This window comes from Ictidomys tridecemlineatus, chromosome 2, assembly GCF_052094955.1.
Source record: "Ictidomys tridecemlineatus isolate mIctTri1 chromosome 2, mIctTri1.hap1, whole genome shotgun sequence".
NCBI classification, from domain to species: domain Eukaryota; kingdom Metazoa; phylum Chordata; class Mammalia; order Rodentia; family Sciuridae; genus Ictidomys; species Ictidomys tridecemlineatus.
This window is the reverse complement of record NC_135478.1, coordinates 44,240,701-44,261,744: the sequence shown is the minus strand read 5'-3', so window position 1 is coordinate 44,261,744 and position 21,044 is coordinate 44,240,701. Positions and strand designations below refer to the sequence as shown.

Here is a 21,044-nt window from a genome sequence, read left to right as displayed (position 1 = left end):
TCTGGCTGTACATTGGGCAGAGTCACTCCAGTAGTGTAATTATGCATTCATATAGGGTAATAATGTCTGTCTCATTCTACCATCAACTCCTAGGAATCTTATACTGTATTAAATAAACTTTAACTGATCATTAATCCAGAGAAAGAGGAGGACACACACACTTTCTGGCCTTTGATGCTATACATTTTGATCTTTTCACTTTTTCCATCAGAGCCCTGCTTTACAACTACTTTTCCTCCCCATGATTCCCTTTAGGTAGATGTAATTAATTGAAACAAAAGAAGGCACCCCTACCCAGGGAAGAGGGGTAAGACAAGTTTTATTATATGAGGGGTTATAACTCCTAAAGTGCCCTGCTAGGTTCATGTTCATTCCCCAAGTGGTAGTTTCAGAAAACATCAATGCTTCTGGCCCCACCTTCTGAAAAGGAATTCATGAGTCTTTAGTCAACTACTCTAGCCCACAATGCCAAGACCTTACTCCAGCCATCTGCTAGAATCTGAGGGAAGGGAGGGGACTTCTGCCTACACTGCCTCATTCTCCTTCCCCTGCTCCAGTGAGACAGACCATGTCCAGGGCTCAAGAGCTGACTGGTCATACTGGGAGTTCAATGACAACCTTAAGTTCCATATGCATGGAATGGTCTTTTCCCAGGTATCCTATATATGCCAGGTGATGTAAATCAGAAAATATCTGGATGAAACATTATGAAATTAATTTTAGAAAAATACAGTAAGGGCTGGATCCTTGATACATGCCTGTAATCCCAGTGACTTGGGAGGCTTGAGGGAGGAGGATCACAAGTTCAAGGGCAGCCTCAGCAACTTAGGGAGATCCCCAGCAACCTAGTGAGACTGTGTCTCAAAATTAAAAAAATAAAGAAGGACTGGGGATGTAGCTCTTGGTATAAAGTGCCCCTTGGTTCAATCTCTAATGCCAATCGATCAATCAATCAATAAATAAATAAGGAAGAGGAGAGAAAATGGAGGGGGATCACAGTTAATAAGTAGATTAAGGAATGGGTCACAAAAAATTCAGTGAAAGAGTGGCCACATCAATAATTATAGCAGTTCAATTCACAATAGCAAAGTTACGAAACCAACCTGGATAAAGAAAATGTGGTATACATACAGGGTGGAATATTCCTCAGCCATAAAGAAGAAGGAAATTATGACATTTGCTTGTAAATGGATGGAACTGAAGACTTGTGCTAAGTGAAATAAGCCAATTCCAAAAAAAACCAAAGGCTAAATGTTCTCTCTGATATGTAAATGCTAATACACAATGGGGGGGTGTGTGTGAAATACTTTGGATTAGACAAAGGGGAATGATGGCAGGAGAGATGGGATGTGAATAGATAGAGTGTAGAATGAATTAGACTTAACTTTCCTATGTTCATATACAAATACAAGACCAGTGTAACTCCACATCAAGTGTTCAACCACAAGAATGGGAAGTTATACTCCATGTATGATATGTCCAAATACATTCTAATGTCATGTATCACTAAAAAGAACAAATAAAAAATTTAAAACAATTTTAAAAATTCAGTAAAAGAGCCAGGGACAGTGGCACACGCCAGTAATCCCAGCAGCTCAGGAGGCTGAGGCAGGAGGATCGTGAGTTCAAAGCCAGTCTCAGCAAAAGCCAGGCGCTAAGCAAAATAATGAGACCCCTGTCTCTAAAAAAATATATATATATATACAAAATAGGGCTGGGAATGTGGTTCAGTGGTCAAGTGCCCCTGAATTCAATCCCTGGTACCCCTCCAAAAAAAAAAAAATTCAGTGAAAGAATAAAAGAAACAGAGCTGCCCTTGCTCCCACTCTATGCAGGTATAGGGCTTTTTAGTCAGCTTTTATGTCACTGTGACCAATGGACCTGACAAGAACACAGAGGAGAGGAAGTTTATTTGGGGCTCATAGTTTCAGAGGTCATAGATGGCCTAGGTCTGAGATGAGCCAGAACATCATGGCAGAAGGGTGTGGTGGAGGAAATCGGCCCAGGACATGGCAACAATGAAGCAGAAAGAGGGTAGGGGGAGTTGTGGTTTGGTGGTAGAGTGCTTGCCTAGCATGCAAGAGGCACTGGGTTTGATCCCCGGCACCACATAAAAATAAATAAAATAAAGGTATTGTGTCCATCTACAACTAAAAAAGAAGCAGAGAAAGAAAGCTCCACTACTCACCAGTGACAAAATATAGTCCCAAAGTCACACTCTCAGTGACCCACCACCTCCAGCCACTCCCCATCTACCTACAGTTACTGCCCAGTTAATCCATATCAGTAGGTTAATGAATGCTTAGGTTGAGGCTTTCATAACCTAAGCATTTCACCTCTAAACTCTCTTGCCCTGTCTTACCCATGAGCTTTTGGGGACACCTCAGATCTAAATCATACAAAGGTGCCTGAGCAATACAGAATTGGCCTTGAAGGTTTCTAATCTATGCCAATGGCCTTTCTGCTCTCCCTATGGTCATACATGGCTCATGTGAGTTCTGGTCAGGGGCTCAGGGACCTTGGTAATGGAAGAGAAGTAGAGACAGATGCATGAGATAGATACTGGTGGAAAAAGAATAATCAGGATGTAAAACAGATTGGGAGGACGGTGGCATGCAGAAGCCTGGAGGCCATATCTTATCCTCATCGAAATCAGGGACTATATCTGATTCTCTGCTGCTCCCCACTCCTAGCTTTCATCCAAAGGAACAGCTGTGTTGGAAGCAGTGAATTCCCTGTCAGTAAAGGATTTGAGTTCAGGGTCAACAATAACTGGGAAAATAGGGCTGGGGATGTGGCTGAGTGCCCCTAAGTTCAATCCCTGGTACAAAACAAAAAAATCATTTCAGGCAAGTTCCATGAGCAAAATACAATGGGAGAATGTGACTAAAACTGTTGGGGAGGGATTGCTTTGGACAGAGTGGTCAGGCTTTTTCTACAGAGGAGACAACTGAACTGAAGGGTAAGAAAGTGCAGGTCATGGGAAGAAGTGGAAGATAAGTGTGCTCACTAGAAGGAAGAGCATGAACAAAGGCTCTGAGAAGTCTCCTGATATCTTGAACTGAAATACTGATCAGCTGCATTCCATTCTGAAGGCCCCCACAGACTAACAGCCCCCGACCTGACAGCCTGCCTTCTCCGTTATCCTTTCGTCCTAAGTCAAAGCACATCTGAATTTTGCACTGGAAGGTGTGCTCTAAGCTAGGGTACAAAGAAATGTGTGTGCACCAACATGCCACTCCCTAAAAATTTGGGCCTGACCTGGAGAGGAGATGAGTAAAACTTGCATCTCTCCACCAGCCATTCAGAGTCCATTTTTATGGCACACAGGCTTCTTGAAAAATATGATGAAAGGGGAAGCCTCTGGGAAAACACACACCTGTGCTCCAAGTGTCTCATGTAGATTTCAGGAGGAACCCAGGACCCTAGGTTCAACACTCCTGTTTATGGAGTTCAAGAAGAAAGAAACTAAACTGACAAGAAGAAATTAGACAGGTGCAGCCCAGGGAGACTCCACTGACACAGGAGTCAATCTGCTGGAGATGAAAGAATAAAGGAGAGGGAGACAAGATCAGGCCCCTGGGCCCTTAAATAGACTCTCACACTCAGAGACTAGTGGATGTGTGCCTGTCAGGGGGACAGAGGCTTGCAAGAATTCAAGTGAAACCTCATCCACTCCACCCCACACACCACTCCTGAGAGGCAAACATCCAGTCACATCCAAGAGCTTCCAGAAGGTTCAAGATCCCATTTCCCAGCAGTATCCTTGACAAAGTTCACCTCTGACCCCACATTCTGAGATATACTTTGCACAAGGCTGGTTAACCATAGTAGGTATCCCAACAAAGTCCATGTTTCCCTGGGCTGAAGGGAAAATTCTGCTACTACATAGAAAACACCAGATCCCTAGGAGGAAAGGAAGAAGGAGAAAGAGTCTACACATTCATTTCATTAGGAAGCTAGGGATGTGATACACTATTAGTCTGATGTCAGCAGTGATAATAAGAGCAACTAACAGCAGGTAGAATTCACCTTGTACTGTCACTATTGGGGAACTTTAACCTTATCAAACCCTTTAAGGTTCATACTATTATTACCCCCATTTTACAAATGAGGAAACTCAGGCATAGATATGTAAACTAACTTGCCTAGACTACACAGCTAAGACAAAGAGAGCAAAGCTCTCCTCTTCCACACCCCAGGGAAGAAATTAGTTATACCTAGGTAATGCGCGAAATGCTTAAAAATAAGTTCTGCATTCAGGACAACTGCTGTTTGCAGTTCGGACATCCTTGCCCAGTTTTGGACGCAAGCCTGGTCAAGGCAATAAATCGAGCAAGCCAAGTCCTCTAAGAACAAGCCCTCTGTTTCCGCAACATTCAAGCCCACTGTGAGACCAATGATAATCGAGAGCAGCCTTCCACCACTGCAATGCCCAAGGGAACCCATTTCCATCCAGCCTTATCAAATTCCACCCTTAGAAAACGCTCACCCGACTCTGGCTAGAGGTACCAATTTTCACCTTAACCTCTAGGCGTCCGCCGCCCACCTCAGGATCCTTGGGCTGAGCAGTTTAAAAGACGAAGCCGCCGCCAGCTCAAGGACCCGGGCGGGCCTGGGCGGCAGTCCCCTCTCAGAGTGCTCAGAGCCCAGCTGCCCCGCTTCGAGTGACCAGGGACCCGAGGAGCCACCACCAACAGCGCCTCACGCGAGGCAGACCTGGAGACGAAAGTTGAGGAAAAGGGGCGCGCCCCCAGGACAGGTGGCGCCTCCCTCTCCGGAAGTAGCTCCGGGAATTTTCGCCAGGACCTCCCAGGGCACCCAAGTCAGCGTCTCCCTCAGAAGCAGCGGCTGGTCAGGACCGCGAGTGGCACTGCCCACCTGCGCTGCGCCCAGCGCACCCCCCGCGGCGTGGACACCGGGAGGGAGGCGGGAGTCCAATTCTGGCGGGGTTGGTGGGTTAAGGGAAGGGAGGAGCGAACCCCAGAGGCTGTAGCGGGCGGGTAGGATTCGCTTCCACCCTCGCGGACTCACCTCGTCGGCCCGCGCTGGCTCGGCCCGGCGGGGCTGAAGAGCGCTCCGCGGCGGCGGCGCCGGCGGCTGACGGGGCGGGACGGGGGGCGGGGCGGGGAGGCGGAACCGGCCACGTGGGCGGGAGGCGGGAGGCGGGCCCGGGACCCCGGGAGCGCCGGAGCTGGATAAAGCAGGTCCTGGACGCGGCCCCACGTGGCTGCTGTTCTACACCTTGCTTCCCGCGCCCCGCCCGGGTCTCCCGGAGAGGTAAGAAGGGAGGGCAGGGGGACCCTCAGAACACTCATTGCGACCCAAACCCAACTTAGACGGAGGGTTCATTGGGCTGGACATTGAGGGAGACGGCCAGCCCTTGGCCCTTGCTCCCTAGAGCCGCCAAGGCGCCCCGGAAACCCCATGGGTGGCTAAAGGACAGGTATCCTAGCGGGATACTTGACACCAGCTGGCGACTGTAAAGGCAAGAGTGGCTGGGGTTGCCCTAGCTGGGTAGGGCCACAGCCTGCGCTCGAAGTTCCCACCGCAGCCACTAGGCAGATCTCCGGCGTGTCAGGTCTTGCCCAAGCCTCACTTTCCTTGACTGTAGAGGTGAGAATGAGGACGGGCATCGAACTGCTCGAACCCCTGGGCGCCCAGCACGTCTTAAGTTATCGAGGGTTAGTTGTTGGGTGCTGAGCCTGTAGGAGTGGCTGGGTCACCCATGCAAAAATAAACATGGGAATCTGCACCCAGTCATTCATTTACCAGATAAATAAATGTCTGCTGTCCTCAGGACCTCATACAGTCCGGAATAAAGAATGCTCTAGACTGTAGTTACTGAGCTGTCATGATTCCATGAACCACTTGTGCATTTTAGGTGTGTGAAGAATTTTAACATTCCCAATGTTAAAATGGAGGGTCTGTGCGGCGCCCAGTTCTCAAAAGAAGAAACTGAAGCTTAGAGAGTTTAAGCCAGCCCCCAGGTGAGAGAGATCTGGAGATGACCGTAGGGCCCCTGCTTATCAAGAAAAGAGCATTAGCCAATGGGCGGGCGCTCAAGCTGGTGTGAAGTAAGCAACAAGACCAGGGCTGAGTGGACTTAACTCTCTCCAAGGAGTGAACTCTGCCCCCCTACATCCCACCTCATAGGATGAGAGTGAGAGCTCACTGGAAGGCATCCCAGGAATATAGATTTTCCAGTCCAGCCCCAAGGACCAGTGCAATGTCTTTAGAACTTGCCTTGACCCAGCTGGGACTGTCCTCATGGCACCTCTGCCTGCTACTGCTACTTAGACTCTTCCTAGCCCACAGTCCCCTTCTGGGCCAGAAATCAAACATCTTGAGCAAATCAATGTCTGTTCCAACAGCTGCAGCTTCATTCCACTACAGTTTCAAGGGGGCTCCTAGATTCTAGACTGAGCCCTGGTGACCCACTGGTTTCCTGTTCAGGGAAAACACACTCCCCTAAGTACTCCATTTCTAAGGGCAAACTTAGTGTCTCTAGTTCTCAACCTTTCCCCACAAGAATACCTTTGTTATTCTCCTTCCTCCACACTGTGGAAGATTCCTATTAAAACCAACCATGTTCATTAAGTAATTAAATTTATTAAGTACAAAGCAAAAGGCTTCCACTCATTCACCCAGGACTCAATTGGCAACTTCAGACCCACATGTGACACCTGAGGTTCTACCTAGGCAGCCTTACCAAGGAGAAGAGTTTTCTTTCTAATAGATTCAGTTTAATTATTTGAGTGTCAACTATTGCCATATCCCATGCTGGGCTCTGACTAGTATCAAGACAGATTGTTTGGGACCTCATGGAGCTGAAGGGGCAGATAATCCCCTCTACAAGCAGATGAGGAACAAGATATGGAAAGAGACACTTGGAGAGGCGCTGGTCCAGGCAGAAGGAGGCTTCCTTGGGAAGCAGGTCTGGGCTGAACCCTGACAGGACAGGGAACCAGGCAGGGGAAAGTGTGAGAGGTCAGGTGGTATGGAAGCAGGAGAGAACAGATCACATACTGGAAGTCCACAAAGGTGGCAGGTGGTGGGGGGGACGAGGCCAGAGGAGATTTGTTGGCCAAGGTGAGCCAGACTTTGCTCATAGAAAGGCAGAGGCATTCAGGATTTGGGGAACATCACACTGGTTGCTGAGTGAGGAAGGAATACAGTAGCTAAGTCTGTTCACTGCCAAAAGCAACGTGTCTTTGTATTGTTATTAAAGGCAAACTCCTTGACTTCCTTTTTTATAATTTAGGGCTTCTGGAAAGCAGAATACACCTACAAGTAGGATATGCACACTTAGTAGCACATCAGTTTTATCTCATAAGGATTTATATATGCAGCTTCTCCCATACCTTCCTCCCATGCTATGCTTGGCCCTGCCGATGGCTGAGGGAGGAAAGAAGGAATTGGTCACTGGACTCAAGTTGGAAGTCCGTTCAAGAAAAAAAGGTTATCTTTTGGTGGGGATAAAGAAGGGCATAATCAGGAAATGTGGGTTACTATCCAGGGTTTGGAAACTGGTGAAGAGGCCAAAAGACACTGGTCATCAGTCACTTTTTCTCCTTAATATAGTTGGTGGGGGGAGGGGCTCGTTCTTAAATTCACCTGTCTTCCCTAATTCTGCAAGAAAGTTTGGGGTAGGACAAGGACAATCCCTTTATTAAATCAGAAGGTTGAGTATCTCTCCCAGGAATTCCACAATCTCCCAGGAATTCCATAATCTCCCAGGATTATGATTAGGATACCCAGGGTGTCTGCAGGAGACCCCAGCATGAGGAGCTATGATTGACACCAGGCAGGAAAATAATGGTTACAGCCTGGAGCATGGGGCAGGGCAGCACACTTGGGGAAGCACCTGTGCACAAGACATGACAGGTTGGGTGCAATGGTACATGCCCGTAATCCCAGCTACTTGGGAGCTTGAGGCAGGAGGGTCACAAGTTCCAGGTCAACCCCAGTAACTTAGTGAGACCTGTCTCAAAATAAAAAGGATTGGGCATGTTACTTAGTGGTAGAGCACTTCCCTAGCATGTAAAGGCCCTGGATTAAATCCCTAGCAACACACAAAAAAAAAAAAATAATAAAAAGGCACAACAGTGGGCAAAGGCAAGACACTGCAACAACCAGCCCCTGCCTCCTCGTGTCTACCTTGTACCTTGAATACTTGCTCAACATGTTATATGTAATCATATATTTAATACCCTCTGATTATATAATACCTCTCATTGTAAAACAGTGTAAAAAATTTCAAGAAGGGGCTAAGGATATAGCTCAGTTGTAGAGTGCCTGCCTTGCATGCATAAAGTCTTGGGTTCAAACCCCAGCACCACAAAAAAAAAAAAAAAAATTCCAAGAGGTATAAAGAAGTAAGATGGAACCACAATCACTACCCAGAGATAACCACTGTTAATTTGTGTCCTTTATATTTCATGTAATATGTTATGAGCCTTTTCTTCTGTCATGAACTGTTCTTCTACAACATGACTGTTAAAGTCTGCTTGGTTTGTCATATGACAGTACCCTCTTATAAAAATCAATCTTTGAGGGCACTTGCTTTGTTCCTCATTTCTCATCATCAGGATCAAGCTTGGTGATGAAAATCTTTGCACAATAAACTTTGACACACATTTCTGGTTACTGGTTGTAAAAGATACAACCCTAGAAGTGGAATTCCTGGGAGAGATACTCAACCTTCTGCCTATAGCAGTACCCTGCACCAACGCTCCTCCTCCAATCATTTAAAAAATCTGAAAGGTGTGGAGCAGCACATTGATGAAATAACACCTGCTTAGTGTAGTCCCCACCCTTGAAGATAGTGACACCTGTGGCAGGATTATGAGCTTTGGTGTTCACCTCCAGGGTCATTTGTAGTTTCAAGCAGGAAGTGACATCTGATCAAGTGTTCCTCTCTGCTGCAGGCCAGCTGAATTGAGACCTCTAAGAGACGGAAGGTCCACTTTAGTTTGCTAGCCCACCAGGTACCCAGGACCCATGGAGACATTCGTGGGAAAGTCCCATTAACTGTACATCTTTTAACCTGTCACTTGGTGCCCACATCCACAGATATAGGACTCACTGTGTGCCAGGTTCTGTGCCACCTGACCTTACATTCAAGTCTCACAAGAGCTCTGTTAGGCTTTCCATAGGGAAACTTTAAAGTCCTAAACAGGGTCACACAGAAAATGGAAGACTAAGATCTGAGTTCAGGATGCCAAAGATCAAGCCCACACTTTAATCACAATGCTAATAATGCTAACAGTAATCATCTTATCAATAATACACAGTTTGCATTTGTGTGAAAGATCTTTAAATATACCTAACTTCAGTGGCATAAAATCAAAGGAAGGATCTGCCTGCATTTGCATTTGGTGAACAGGCACGCTCCTGCCTTCCTTCATTTTTAAAAAAATATATATTTTTTTAGTTGTAGGTGGACACAATACCTTTATTGTATTTATTTATTTTCATGTGGTGCTGAGGATCAAACCCATTGCCTCACATGTGCTAGGCAAATGCTCTACCACTGAGCTACAATCCCAAGCCCTGCCTTCCTTTCTTACAAGTTCCTTTTGGCCTGGCCTGGGTTTGCCTTGAAGCTGACTCCTGCCCACTCCCCGGAGTTTTTGAAAAGCAAGAATAGAAAAGACAGGCAAAGCTATTTCACCCTAGGAGAAAAAAAAAAATTCCCCTAATTTTTCACTAATAATTTCTTTGAGAATCCCTGCCTTAGTTCATATGCAGAGCTGGGTGTGGTTATCTGCCTGCCCCTGGGATCTTGCAACAAGTCCAGAAAAATGTATCCCCATCAAGGCTAAAAGGTGACAAGGAGAAAAGGAGCAGATGAATGGAACCACTGCAAACCTCTAGGAACATGGTCAACTGCCACAGTATATGTGGTCAACTATTAAGAACCCCAGAGTTCATTCCAAGTTTAATTTTTCCCCCTTCAAACCTCACCTCCCACCTTCACCCTAGACCACTACAAAACAGCCAGGGGTGGATAGAGATGATTTTATTTTGTCCCTGGAAAAGTCTCAGGATTCAAGCTCTTTGTGGGCATGGAGCCCATCTCCATAAGTCCCCAAAGAATCCAAGGTCTCCTCTTCACAGAACAGTTAGCAGCTACTACTTAACAGGTGCCTAGCACTTACTGAGTACAGCCTTGGGTGTTCTCTGTATCCCAGTTCATTTAATCCTCACAATAATCCCATGTGGTGGGTTATTCTCCATCCTATAGAGCATTTAAGCATTTTGCTCACAGTTCCATACATTGGAGGAACTGGAATCAGGAGGCAGTGATTGTATGTGTGTGTGCCTTGTCCATTACTGTGTCCTGTGTCCCCAGCACACATTGTGGAATAAAGGCTGTAAGAAGGTCATATCATCCATAAATGTAAAATGTGGCGTAACATCCTCACCAGAAAGAAGCCAGGGGGCTAAATGCACAACACTTGCATTAAACTTTCCCTTAATCCCAAAGAGCCCATTTAAATATAATCTTACTATAAGAGTGCTTAAGCAGTATTTGTGTCCATCATCTTCCTTCACTGCATCCTCTACGTCTCCTTTTTCTTGAGCTGCTTCTGATTTTGTTCCTGTGGGCAGTGAGGACAGAATAAGCCAGGGTTGGGCTAAAACACAGACATGTTATTGATGACCCAATATGCCAAGGACAGCAAAAATATAGTTTCCTCCCTCCTCCACCTACTTTTCTCCTCCTGTAATTTAAGCCTGTAAAGGAAAGCTGGGCTTTGCTTCCTCCAAAGTTGACATTTCCTGAGGCAGGGGATGTAGCTCAGTGGTAGAGCACATACTTGGCATGGCCTCGAGTTCAATGCCCAGCACCACCAAAAAAAAAAAGTTAGCATTGCCACACAAAGGCAAAAACAGTGGCAAGTCCCCACAGATGTTAGAACTATAAGAACCCTAAGGCAACTGTAACAACAAACTCCAACTTTCTAACACTGTGGTAATAATTAGGACTTCTCATGCTATCCATGTTTCCTCCATTAATAGTAAAGTACAAGCTGTAACTTATTTTAATGAAAGAAGAGGAAGTCATTTGTAGCACTGGCCTGAGGTTCTTCAGATTGAGATCCACTTGCTTAAATTCTGAACCAGATTTACTCTCAACATTTGGATTGAGAAAGAAACCAAGTCACTATAATTGCTACTGGAGACTTTTCCTTTCTCTTAAACTCTATTGAGGGACTATTGATAAGGAACGACAGACAATGCTTCCCTCAGATGTTTCAACCCCAGGGCTGCCAACCCCTTGGTTGTGCCCTTGGTAAAGCTATCCAATTTCTGGAGTTTGGGATCTCAAACATTTCTTTCTATATCAAGTGGAGGTGAGAAAAGGCATGAGTAGTTGGCCCAGGAACTAGCTTTGCCAATACCCAAAATGGTCCATTAGCGCTTTCTCTCTACTGGCCACCTTATGAGGAGGCTCTCTGTTGCCCTTGACCACAAAGACATTATGAAGTCCATCTCTATCTGAATAGCTAGACCTATACCAAGGGGCCATGTGAAGTAGTCTAGGTGGGCTCTGCCACTAGCCAGCCATGAAATCTGACAGCCTTTCCAAGCCTGTTTCCTTGTTTACAAAATGGACATAGAAGATTACCCACCTCAAAAATAGCTATGAAGATAAATGCTATCATGATCACGCATGTCAAGCACGTGGCACTCAAATTCAGACTCCTAAGAGAAATGACAAAGACCAAAGGAAAGAAGAAATCAATAGGTAAAACAAGCAGCAGCACCCTAGGCCACTATGAATAGGAAAAATTAAGGAAGTGCCAAGGTGAGGGGCAAGAACTTGGGATTTCTTCCTCTCAGTGACCCACTGTGCTTTGCTCAAAGCTGGTTTATATTATCCTCTCTTTCTATTTCCCTTGAGGACAGGTTGCAGAACCTCGGCACCACACAATCTCAAGGGAATATGAGAAGGGATAGGTGAATGGGAAAATCCATTTAGTAAAAGTTAGTGTGTTCCGAAAACCCAAAATGTAAAACATGTCTTTTTCAGGGAATGGCTCAAAGGCTTGTATTCTGTGTATACTATTTCTTCACACCCACTTGAGGACATTTGCCCATTTTCTGAACACTGACATGTGCTACAGCATATCACCGTTTAATTCACCACCCTCTGAAGTAGGGAGTTTGGCCCATTTATAGGTAGAAAATCAAGGAGTAGACTCTCACATAATCTTACAGTCTTGGGGTCACAGCAACGGCAGCCAGGCTGGGACCTGAACCTGAAGTTGATGGGCAACAAGAAGTTACCTTGCAGAGCATAAAGAGTGTGTAGAAGGTGAAAGAATGACTCCTGGAAGAATGAGCAGACATCTCTTTTTCTAATTTGTGTGTGGCTCCCAAATTCTAGTGTCTTGTTTTCAAACTTCTGAAAACGAATCCATTTGTTCTGAGAGTCAGATTTCTTCTGTAAGAAACAGTATTGTAGCAGGAAGGCCTCCTGACACAGATAGGTGAAACGCCAGTGCCTGCTGGGGGATGTAAGTGGTCCAAGGTGGTGGGTTTCTCTTCTTTAAAGGGCAAGAAATACTGACCCACTCACCTCCTCTTCCTGAGGCAGAACCCTCCAAAAACTGCCAGGAGCCTCAGCTAGCTAGGAAACAGGACAGGTATTCTAAATAACAAACCACTACAGTCTTAAAACAAAAACATTTTATTTGATGCATAAATTCTAAGGTACAAAACCATTTTGCAAATGTCAGCTGTGGTCTACTATCACTTATTTACAGAGTTATACACAAATCAAACATTTCACTAACATTTTCAATGTAAAATTACAGCACACTGCTACAGTCTGTCAGTGCTCATTATTCCACCAAAGATAAACTTAAAGATGAAATAAAAACAATGACATTAATGACCACTGGTGTTCCACAGGCTTTCCTCCTAGAACATAGGAAAAGGGAGTTTTTGCAGTGGGAAAAAAAAAAAATTTAACTAACAGTGAAAATCATAGTTACCTACTCTAAATGAACACAGTTCATTACAGAAGCTTTTGCTGCTGTCCAGATTCACCATGCAAAAAAGCATCATGAGAGAAATAAAACTTTTTAAATAACAGATGAGCATGTTAGTGTCATCCAATGGCAATTTTTTGTCTACAAGTTGCAGCATTCACTTATGTCCACATCATATACAAACAGAAAACTGCTCCTTTGAATCTTCTTGACTGGAATTTTATATAATATAAATGTGAGATGTACAACAGGAATAGTTTGTTTTTGTCAGTCTTCTGATTGTGCAAAACACAGTGGTTGGTCAACGGAGAGCCATGGCGCTAGCCCCCTGGAATGCAGAAGAAGTCCTTGAGGTGTCTGTGGTTCCCATGGAATTCTGGAGAGGAACCAAAGAGCAGGAGAGAAGACAATTGGCCAAAATTCCCCAGAGGTCCTCATTGGAGGATTCAAAGGTGTCTGCAAATTAGTCCCCAGATGACAACGGGAAGGTGGCACTTAGCAACTAAACTGCTACATCATCTCACCAGTGGTTAAACTGAAGTCTGTACCATGTAGTGATATTATGAGTCACCAAATAAAGGTAAAGATATGCAAAAATAGAATCACAAATTGGGAGGGTAGGGTAGCTGCCACTCAGAAGGTAAGAGTTGGTCTAAAAGAGTATCCTGAAATTCAGGAACGACAATCAACACATCAGAAGTAAGCACCAAATGTTTGCCCTTAGGAAGGAAAATAAACCACAAAATAGGACCATTACCAAGGGCAGGAGGAGAGGGGAGTGGTAGCCTACTGATTCTTAGAATGAATGTAAGCAACACACCATTTTTTAAAAGTGCCATTCTATTTCTACATGCTAAGAGGCACTGGGCACATATATATTTTCCTATAATCCCACCCTGAGCTTGGCCATCACAAGGCACCAATATGAAGAAGTCACCAATGTTCTGTTTGAGCAACTAAAACAAGTGTGAAACTGAGAACTAAAGAGCAGTGAAAATTATTAAGCCTTTGGAAAACAGGAGCTGTGAAGAATGGTTTAACTGGGTGGGATTATTTACCACTGAAATAAAAACACCAGGGGGATGACTTCACTGTGGTTTTCAGATACACGGAAGGTGACCAGCTGTTCTTTCTCCACTACACCCTCAACAAAAGAAAGCTGGTTTGCATTTCTATAAGGAAGAACATACAAAAAACTATCTGATCAGCAGGGTAGGTTACAGAATCTCTTTTACTAAAAATCCACAATCTCATCTGCAGCCATATGTCTGGAATAATTCAGTGCAGCCCCTGTCTTGACACCAGGGAGGGAACATGTGAGATAATCTAAACTTTCTTCTAGCCCTTGAGGCCTGAAATGGGAATCAAAGCTATTGGCTTACAGATTTTCTTTTGTTTACTTTCACCCTGTGCCTGGGAAGGAGGGGAAACAGCAAGGGCGACCCAACACCCACAGGGTCTCCCCTGTATCTCAACATCAGGAAAAGCTTTTCTCCGTCCACAGTTTCACACAGCCAAGAGTCAATACACAGATCATTTAAAACAGAAGGTAATGCATACCTGGCTGTAGTGGACACTAGGAGATTCTTTGCCTTATTACCCACATATGCCTGTTTTTCTAATTAGGTCTTGGTCTAAGTTCAGATTTGCACACCGTCTAAAAAAGGATTACACATGAGCCCTAGGGGTTGTGGAGTTTAAGTGAAATTGTTCAAAACATTCTGTTTCTTAAATTGGAAGACAATAAATCTGAACTTGAAATTAAATGTAAAGCAGCATTAAAACCTTACAAAAATACATTCAGAATCACCTCAAATTTCTTTGAAGGAGAGTTAGGGGAAAGAAATAATCCAGCTACTGGCTGGATTTAGCATTAGTGGCATGGTTTATTTGTAACTACCATGGGTGATGTTCATTTCAAATCTTATAAAGCAGAAATCACAAACTGGCAGCCAGGGAGCCAAATTAGGTCCATCTGTATGTTCTGTTGGTCTTGAATTTAAATATTTTAAAATTTTAGTTGCCAATATTAAAAGAAAGAAATTTTCAGCTTCTCTTGAGAAATGGGAAGATTGGGAAACACTTCATGTCCACAATCAACTGGAGCAGCCTCTCCCTGTAGGTAGGACAGAAGTTCTTCAATTTGCCACAGTCCCCACCATGCCTTATTGTCACTCTGACAAAGAGAAGGTGTGTTGTTGCCATTTGTTATCACACAGCTGATTTGCTTATACCTGACTACACTGGTGCCCCTGAAGGTACAGGATCTGCTAAGAATAGATGTCTTCAACAACAGAAAAGACTAGTAACCTTCACATTGGCACTGCCCATCTCTCTCCAATAAAGAGAGTAATGTCTCTTCTTAAGAGAGCCAAATTAGTTTTGAGGTAGCCAGGGACTACAGAATGTTCTTTCTTTGAGAAAGAGGGTATGCCATTTCTTCTCCAGGGATAAAATAGCATCCCTGCCACTTTAGTTTCTTATAAAGGAAAAAAATGTCACCTCTGAAAAAAAAAAAAAAAACTCTTAAAATCATGTTAATCTACAGTTTTGGAGGACTAGCCTTCCTGTTTGCATGTACGTCAGGTAACCTGAGACTGAATGTTGGTAAAAAACAAAACCAAAGTATCTTGTGTTTATAGAATAGCAAGAGAGAACTTTAACAAACATACATGCAGGAACTTAAATCTCCGTAACCTACTACACATTGATTCTAATGATTGATGTCATCATTGGTAAGGACAATTTTTTTTAAACCTCTGATCTGGGACTGTTTTTAGTTAATAACGAATCAACCAAAAGCTTTATCTCATGACTTTATGACCCAATCTCATTTTTGTCTCAAAATACTGTTACCTGGCTGAGTCCCTAACTCAGTACCCAGGACTGGACTGGAATGACTTCTGATTCTTTCAAGATCCTTGTGTTTCAAAGGCCCAAGTATTGATCCTCTGGAGGAGTTCTGCACCCAGTGTAGCTAGGCCTGGTCCATGAATATAGTCCCAATTACTTGGAGCCAACTTCTCAGAGAAGAACACACAATTACCTGGGTTTTAACCTCCCTGATCACTCTCTTGGCAAAGCTGACTGCATCATATACTAAATTCTTTCTGTGGGACATCGGTGAATTAAGGAGAATGACTAGCTTTCTACCTTTGGTATTCTTGGTTTTCTAGAGTCCTGGGGTGAACACTGGTCTCCCTTGCAGAGGGCAATAACTTACCCATAAAAGCCTCTTACTCTCAGATCAAGACCTTTCACTGAGCGCATCACTATAATCTAATTCTTGTTTCCCCGATATCTAAAATTAGCAAGTTGGCAGATTTTTTTTTAATCCCATTTTATCATTTCCACTGTCAGACAGGTAGTTAGTCAAAAACTGCAACTCTACTTAGAACAGATGTTTTGCCTTAATCTACAACACAACTATTCCCATTCCTAGCATGATGTGGGGATGGGAGAAAACAAAAGAGTGAAACTAATGAAACAAAATTAGGAAGACAGACTTCTCAACTTATTCTGAATTAGGCAATCGTACTGTAGTTTTATTACTTGGCATTTTAGAATCTGTGAATCAGAAACAATAGTTCAGGAAACTAAAAAACATCACCTGATTTTTGGACTAGCATCCTTTCTGTCCGTTCCATTTTTGTAACAAGTGAGTTCATGTATTGAACTCTCTGCCCCCGCCCTTGGACCTCAATTAATACTCCTCTGAATGCTCCAAACTGTCCCTAGGGCCACTTTCTCAGAGATGCCTATTTCGTATGTGAAGCTGAATGTCTATTGTAAAAGCAGCTCCTAGGTTCCTTTGGGAGCATGAAACATCTCTTAGTCTAAATAAGAAATCTCTCTGGTAACGTTCCAAGTGAATTTTCATGTTAGCAAGTTTGGACCCACTGATCTCCTTCACAGAATGTATGTGGACAATGAAAACAGCAGGGCAATTTTACTTGGGCAGGAGCTCTGTGCTTGGCTTAGATTCCACACAGAACATCTCTACCAAGAAGCCAGTTTCATGGGGAGACAGTCTTGCAGCTCACTGTCTCTCCCTCAGAGCAGCTGCAGGAAACTTGATGCCAGAGAACAGATGAGCACATTATCCCAAGAAGCTGCCAGCTGCCTTTCCAGAGCAGAGAATAGTACATTTGAGTCCAAAATACACACAAACCTCTTTCCAGCAGAACTGCAAGCCTTCCCTTCCCTACCTGACAAGCACATGCTTGAAAGATAAAGTTCTGCCCCATCCCACTTACCAATGTTGGTCCTATCTGATGAAGGAAAGCCACAATCCCTAGACTAAATGATGAGAAAATGGACTGCCAAAATCCAATGGCCTCCGGTGAAAAAGGTGTAGAGAGATGCTCATACCTGTGCCAGGGCATGGGGAGGGCAAGGGTTTCCAGAGAGGAGACTAACACATCATCACACACATGCAAATCAACAAACAGGATATGAACAAACATTTTCCCTTTGGGAACAGAGATTGTGTAGAGGAGTCATTCATAAAAATGTAACAATAACTTCTGTGACAGTCCCTTCATTTCTACTTTCTTAAAAGGAAACTTGTCATCAATCAAAACCAGTTGAGGAGATCAGCTCCACACACTGTTGTGTTTTTGCAAATTCTGATCCCTAATATTTATGATTCAAGTTTAGACCAAAAGGCCAAAATGAAGCATGAACTATAACTTTCAAAAATACAGCCCAGTTGGGTAACAGTCTCTTAAAATAAATGTCCAGACACCATCATCTGAGCTACAGCTCAGTAAGTGTAACCCAGGGAAACTTAATAGGCAGCTCTGGCCTCCACATGATGCCTACTTAGATTATAAGACGACTCTGCTTTATGGCCCCCTCATCAACCAGCCATGTCACTCAGCTTTAAAGTCAGCCTGCTTTATGGCCCCCCCATCAACCAGCCATGTCACCCAGCAATACATAAAGACTTTTTAAAAGGTGACTGGATATTCAGTCACTTCTTTTGACATTGACTCAAAACTTATTTAACGTAATACCCCTGACATCGTAAGTTCCACATCAAAAATGGATAGGACATCATTTGCAATACAACAGATTCCAGAGAGAATGGCACTTGATTTCTGTGGCAATAATGATATTACAAGTGCTTTTTCCACAGATCATTTCAAATCAAAGTAATTAACAGTGAAGAGCAAAGTTTGTTTATGGCGCTCAGTGAAGTCTGAATGGTCATTGTGAGTATTATCCTGTTTCTTTTTAACTGTTTCCTCTCTACCTTTCAGAATAGGCTCTGATCCAAAAACTGACCTAATATAGCAAGGTCTTGTCAGACCCCATGGACATGCCTTTCAGAGTTCCACATGGTCTTGGAAAATTGGAGACTTTGCCAACATATTTGGTAGAGGGCTGGGGCAGCAGGAGCAAGTACTGGCCAGAATTTCACTCCAAATATCCTTTTATGAGCCCTCAGCTGCAAGAAGGCCATGTGACCAGAGATGAGCTATGGTACCAGAGAGTGGTGGCAGCTAAAGTGGCAATGCTTAGACTCTTCTGTTTTGTTACAAAGGGGCAACCGCGTGGAGTTCATCAGTGTAGCTGCAGCAACCAAGTTCTGTTTTGCACACTCCAGAGGCAAGGAGCTTAGAAGGGAGGGTAGGAGGATCCTCCTCACCTAAGGAAAGAAAAGAGGACAGATCCACACAGTCATTGCATTTCACTGAACCTGGCGCCCATACAAAGATATGGTTGGAACTGCATTTGGAGTACAGGTTTTGCACAAATGATGCAGGAATCAGAATCAGTTCAAGATGTAGCACTATTATCTTCTTAACAGATTCCAGTTCCCTTACCCTGAAGAAGGAAGATACCTTCCTTGAGGGTCAAGGGTTTCTATACATAATTCCAACTAGTTACAGGCATGGTAAGGAGCATGAGATAATATCCTGGGGTTCCCTGGGGGAAGTGGGCCCTCCTACAGAGCCCTCCCACTTAGGGCCCTATACTGAGCTAGAAGGGAAAAAGTATTGCTCCAATGAACCTCTAGTCCAACAGATGTGATTTTAAAGGCAATGGAAAAGCCTGGAGTGGTGGCATACTCCTGTGATCCCAGCACTTAGAGGCTGAGGCAAGAGAGATCTCAAGTTCAAGGTCAGCCTCAGCAATTTGGCAAGACCCTCAACAACTTAGCAAGACTCTGTCTCAAAATAAAATATAAAAAAGGCTGGGGATTGGGCTGGGATTGTGGCTCAGAGGTAGAGCATTCACCTAGCATGTGTGAGGAACTGGGTTTGATCCTCAGCACCACATAAAAATAAAGGTATTGTGTCCACCTATAACTAAAAAATAAATATTTTTTAAAAGGCTGGGGATGTAGTTCAGTGGTAAAGTGCCTCTGGGTTCATTTAAGTTTTTGATATGAAAAAAATTAAAATTAAAATAAAGACAATGGAAAGGAAGGGGGGCAATAAATACCACAGGTTCCAACAAAGACACAGTCCCATAAACCCTTACCCAACCCCCTGGCAGACAATGTATTTTGGTATTCCAATGTTTCTGGATTTCAAGAAGACAATATAATACACATACCATATGCTATATAACCCCCCTTGTGGGGTCTAGGCAGCTTACCATAATTTAGTATCAGTATTTCTGCAGATCAAATATTCACATTACTTGGATAAATCCAGTCTACCAAAGAAACCATATTATTTCCTTTAGGTTTAATTGTCCAATAAGTCAGCACCAAAATTAGAAAAACACTTTGACCTACTTTAGAAATGTTGCAAAAGTGTGTAACACAAACCTGAATCAATAGCACCTTACCCAGCCCGGAGGAAGAGGACAAGCTCTCTGTCAGGGAAGAAGTTTCTGTCTGGTCTGTTGAGAGTCCTTCCATCAGAGGCAGAGACAGCTCAGACGAGGGCACAGATGAATCGTAGATGCCAGAGTCCCGCGGCATGTCTGAGGGGCTGCCTGCTTTCACAGCATGCAGCAAGGGCTGCAGTGTGGAGCCACTCTCCTGGGACGGGGCCTCGGGGTCTTGGTCCAGGCACACGTGCTGACTCTCGGGGTGCGGGTGCAAGTCGGCAGGCCCAGTGGCCCCAAGAACGGCAGCATCAGCCTTTAGGCAGAAATCACTTTCTGGTCCTGGTTTGCAGATGACGTCATTTAAAACCAAGCCTGAGTCAAACTTCTCCAGGACAGGCTCCCGGTAACGCAGGAGGGGAGCATGGAAGGGTAGGAACTGCTTCTCGAACCAGTCGGGCTCCTCGTCAATAAACTGGTGCATGTTGCAAATGGCGACATACAGGGAACGTCCAGACTTGCTCCGAAAGTAGTTCCTTCTGCTGCTGTGTCCCAGGTGCTGTCCTGATTCCTGGAGGCTATGGTCTCCGGAGTGCAGGTGGGAGCAGAGCTGGGGAAGGTTGTCCATGAGTTTGTATTTAGTACTCAGGTCCAGGATGCAGGGGACATCACCTTCACAGGAATAATCAAAGTAGACAGCGATGAACTTACTGAGGGCAGCAGATGAACTCTGCTTTGCCTGGCGGAGCTTTTCAGCAATAGCCGCCACTGCCACCAGGAAGAGCTCCCCTTTGCCTGAGCCTCGGCCACCTCCTTTGTGTTTGTAGTTCTTCTTTTCCACAAAGTACTTCATTCCTTTGGAACACACCACGATGATGAACTGGGACTCATGGATCTTCTGTATGACCCATTCTCTCTGTCCTTCTCTACAGAGACTAAAATCTTCCCATAGGTCTAGTGTCACCTGGAAAGAAAACAAGGCAGCTCCTTCATCTACTCCACAGGAGACAGGAGTAACAAGATGGTGAATGTAGAGGAGGTCACATCATCTATAAGCACAGCTATGGGCAGGCTGTGTTGCAGACAAACAGCTGAGGTTCTACAGTGAGACTCACACACTAGGCCCTCTGAAAGGGCTTGCTATCCATCAACTCATTTTAGTATTATGTAAGGTCATTACCACTGGCACCCCAGAAGTGAGAAGATGGAAGCACTGAGCATTTACCAGCTGGTCTTAAGTCATCACAAGTA

At 44.4% G+C, this 21,044-nt stretch overlaps 2 protein-coding genes and 1 long non-coding RNA gene across 9 annotated transcripts in view; 1 reads left to right on the top strand and 2 right to left on the bottom strand.

The window, feature by feature from the left end:
* The window catches only part of Arhgef3 (Rho guanine nucleotide exchange factor 3), a 311,883-nt gene extending 306,783 nt beyond the window's left edge, over positions 1–5,100 (bottom strand). Inside the window, exon 1 of one of the 2 annotated variants that reach the window (XM_078038366.1) lies at positions 5,035–5,100. The gene's annotated coding sequence lies outside the window, so the exon portion shown is untranslated. The remainder of the gene's footprint in view (positions 1–5,034) is intronic. The other variant, XM_078038365.1, reaches the window with a different exon arrangement.
* An 88-nt stretch (positions 5,101–5,188) lies between these two features.
* Positions 5,189–6,630, top strand: LOC144375064 (uncharacterized). The gene is made up of 2 exons (XR_013434449.1): positions 5,189–5,280; positions 5,885–6,630. It is a non-coding gene; the product is annotated as an uncharacterized LOC144375064 (long non-coding RNA).
* Positions 6,631–12,687: 6,057 nt separating this feature from the next.
* Il17rd (interleukin 17 receptor D) overlaps positions 12,688–21,044 on the bottom strand; it is a 66,236-nt gene continuing 57,879 nt past the window's right edge. For 2 of the 6 annotated variants that reach the window (XM_021731273.3, XM_078038364.1), the window contains exons 12-13: positions 19,792–20,757; positions 12,688–18,660 (exon numbers count right to left, since the gene is read on the bottom strand). In XM_021731273.3, coding sequence (XP_021586948.3) covers positions 18,490–18,660; positions 19,792–20,757 — 1,137 coding nt within the window. In that variant the 3' untranslated portion in view covers positions 12,688–18,489. The remainder of the gene's footprint in view (positions 18,661–19,791; positions 20,758–21,044) is intronic. The other 4 variants (XR_013434447.1, XM_078038362.1, XM_005317229.4 and 1 more) reach the window with 4 other exon arrangements.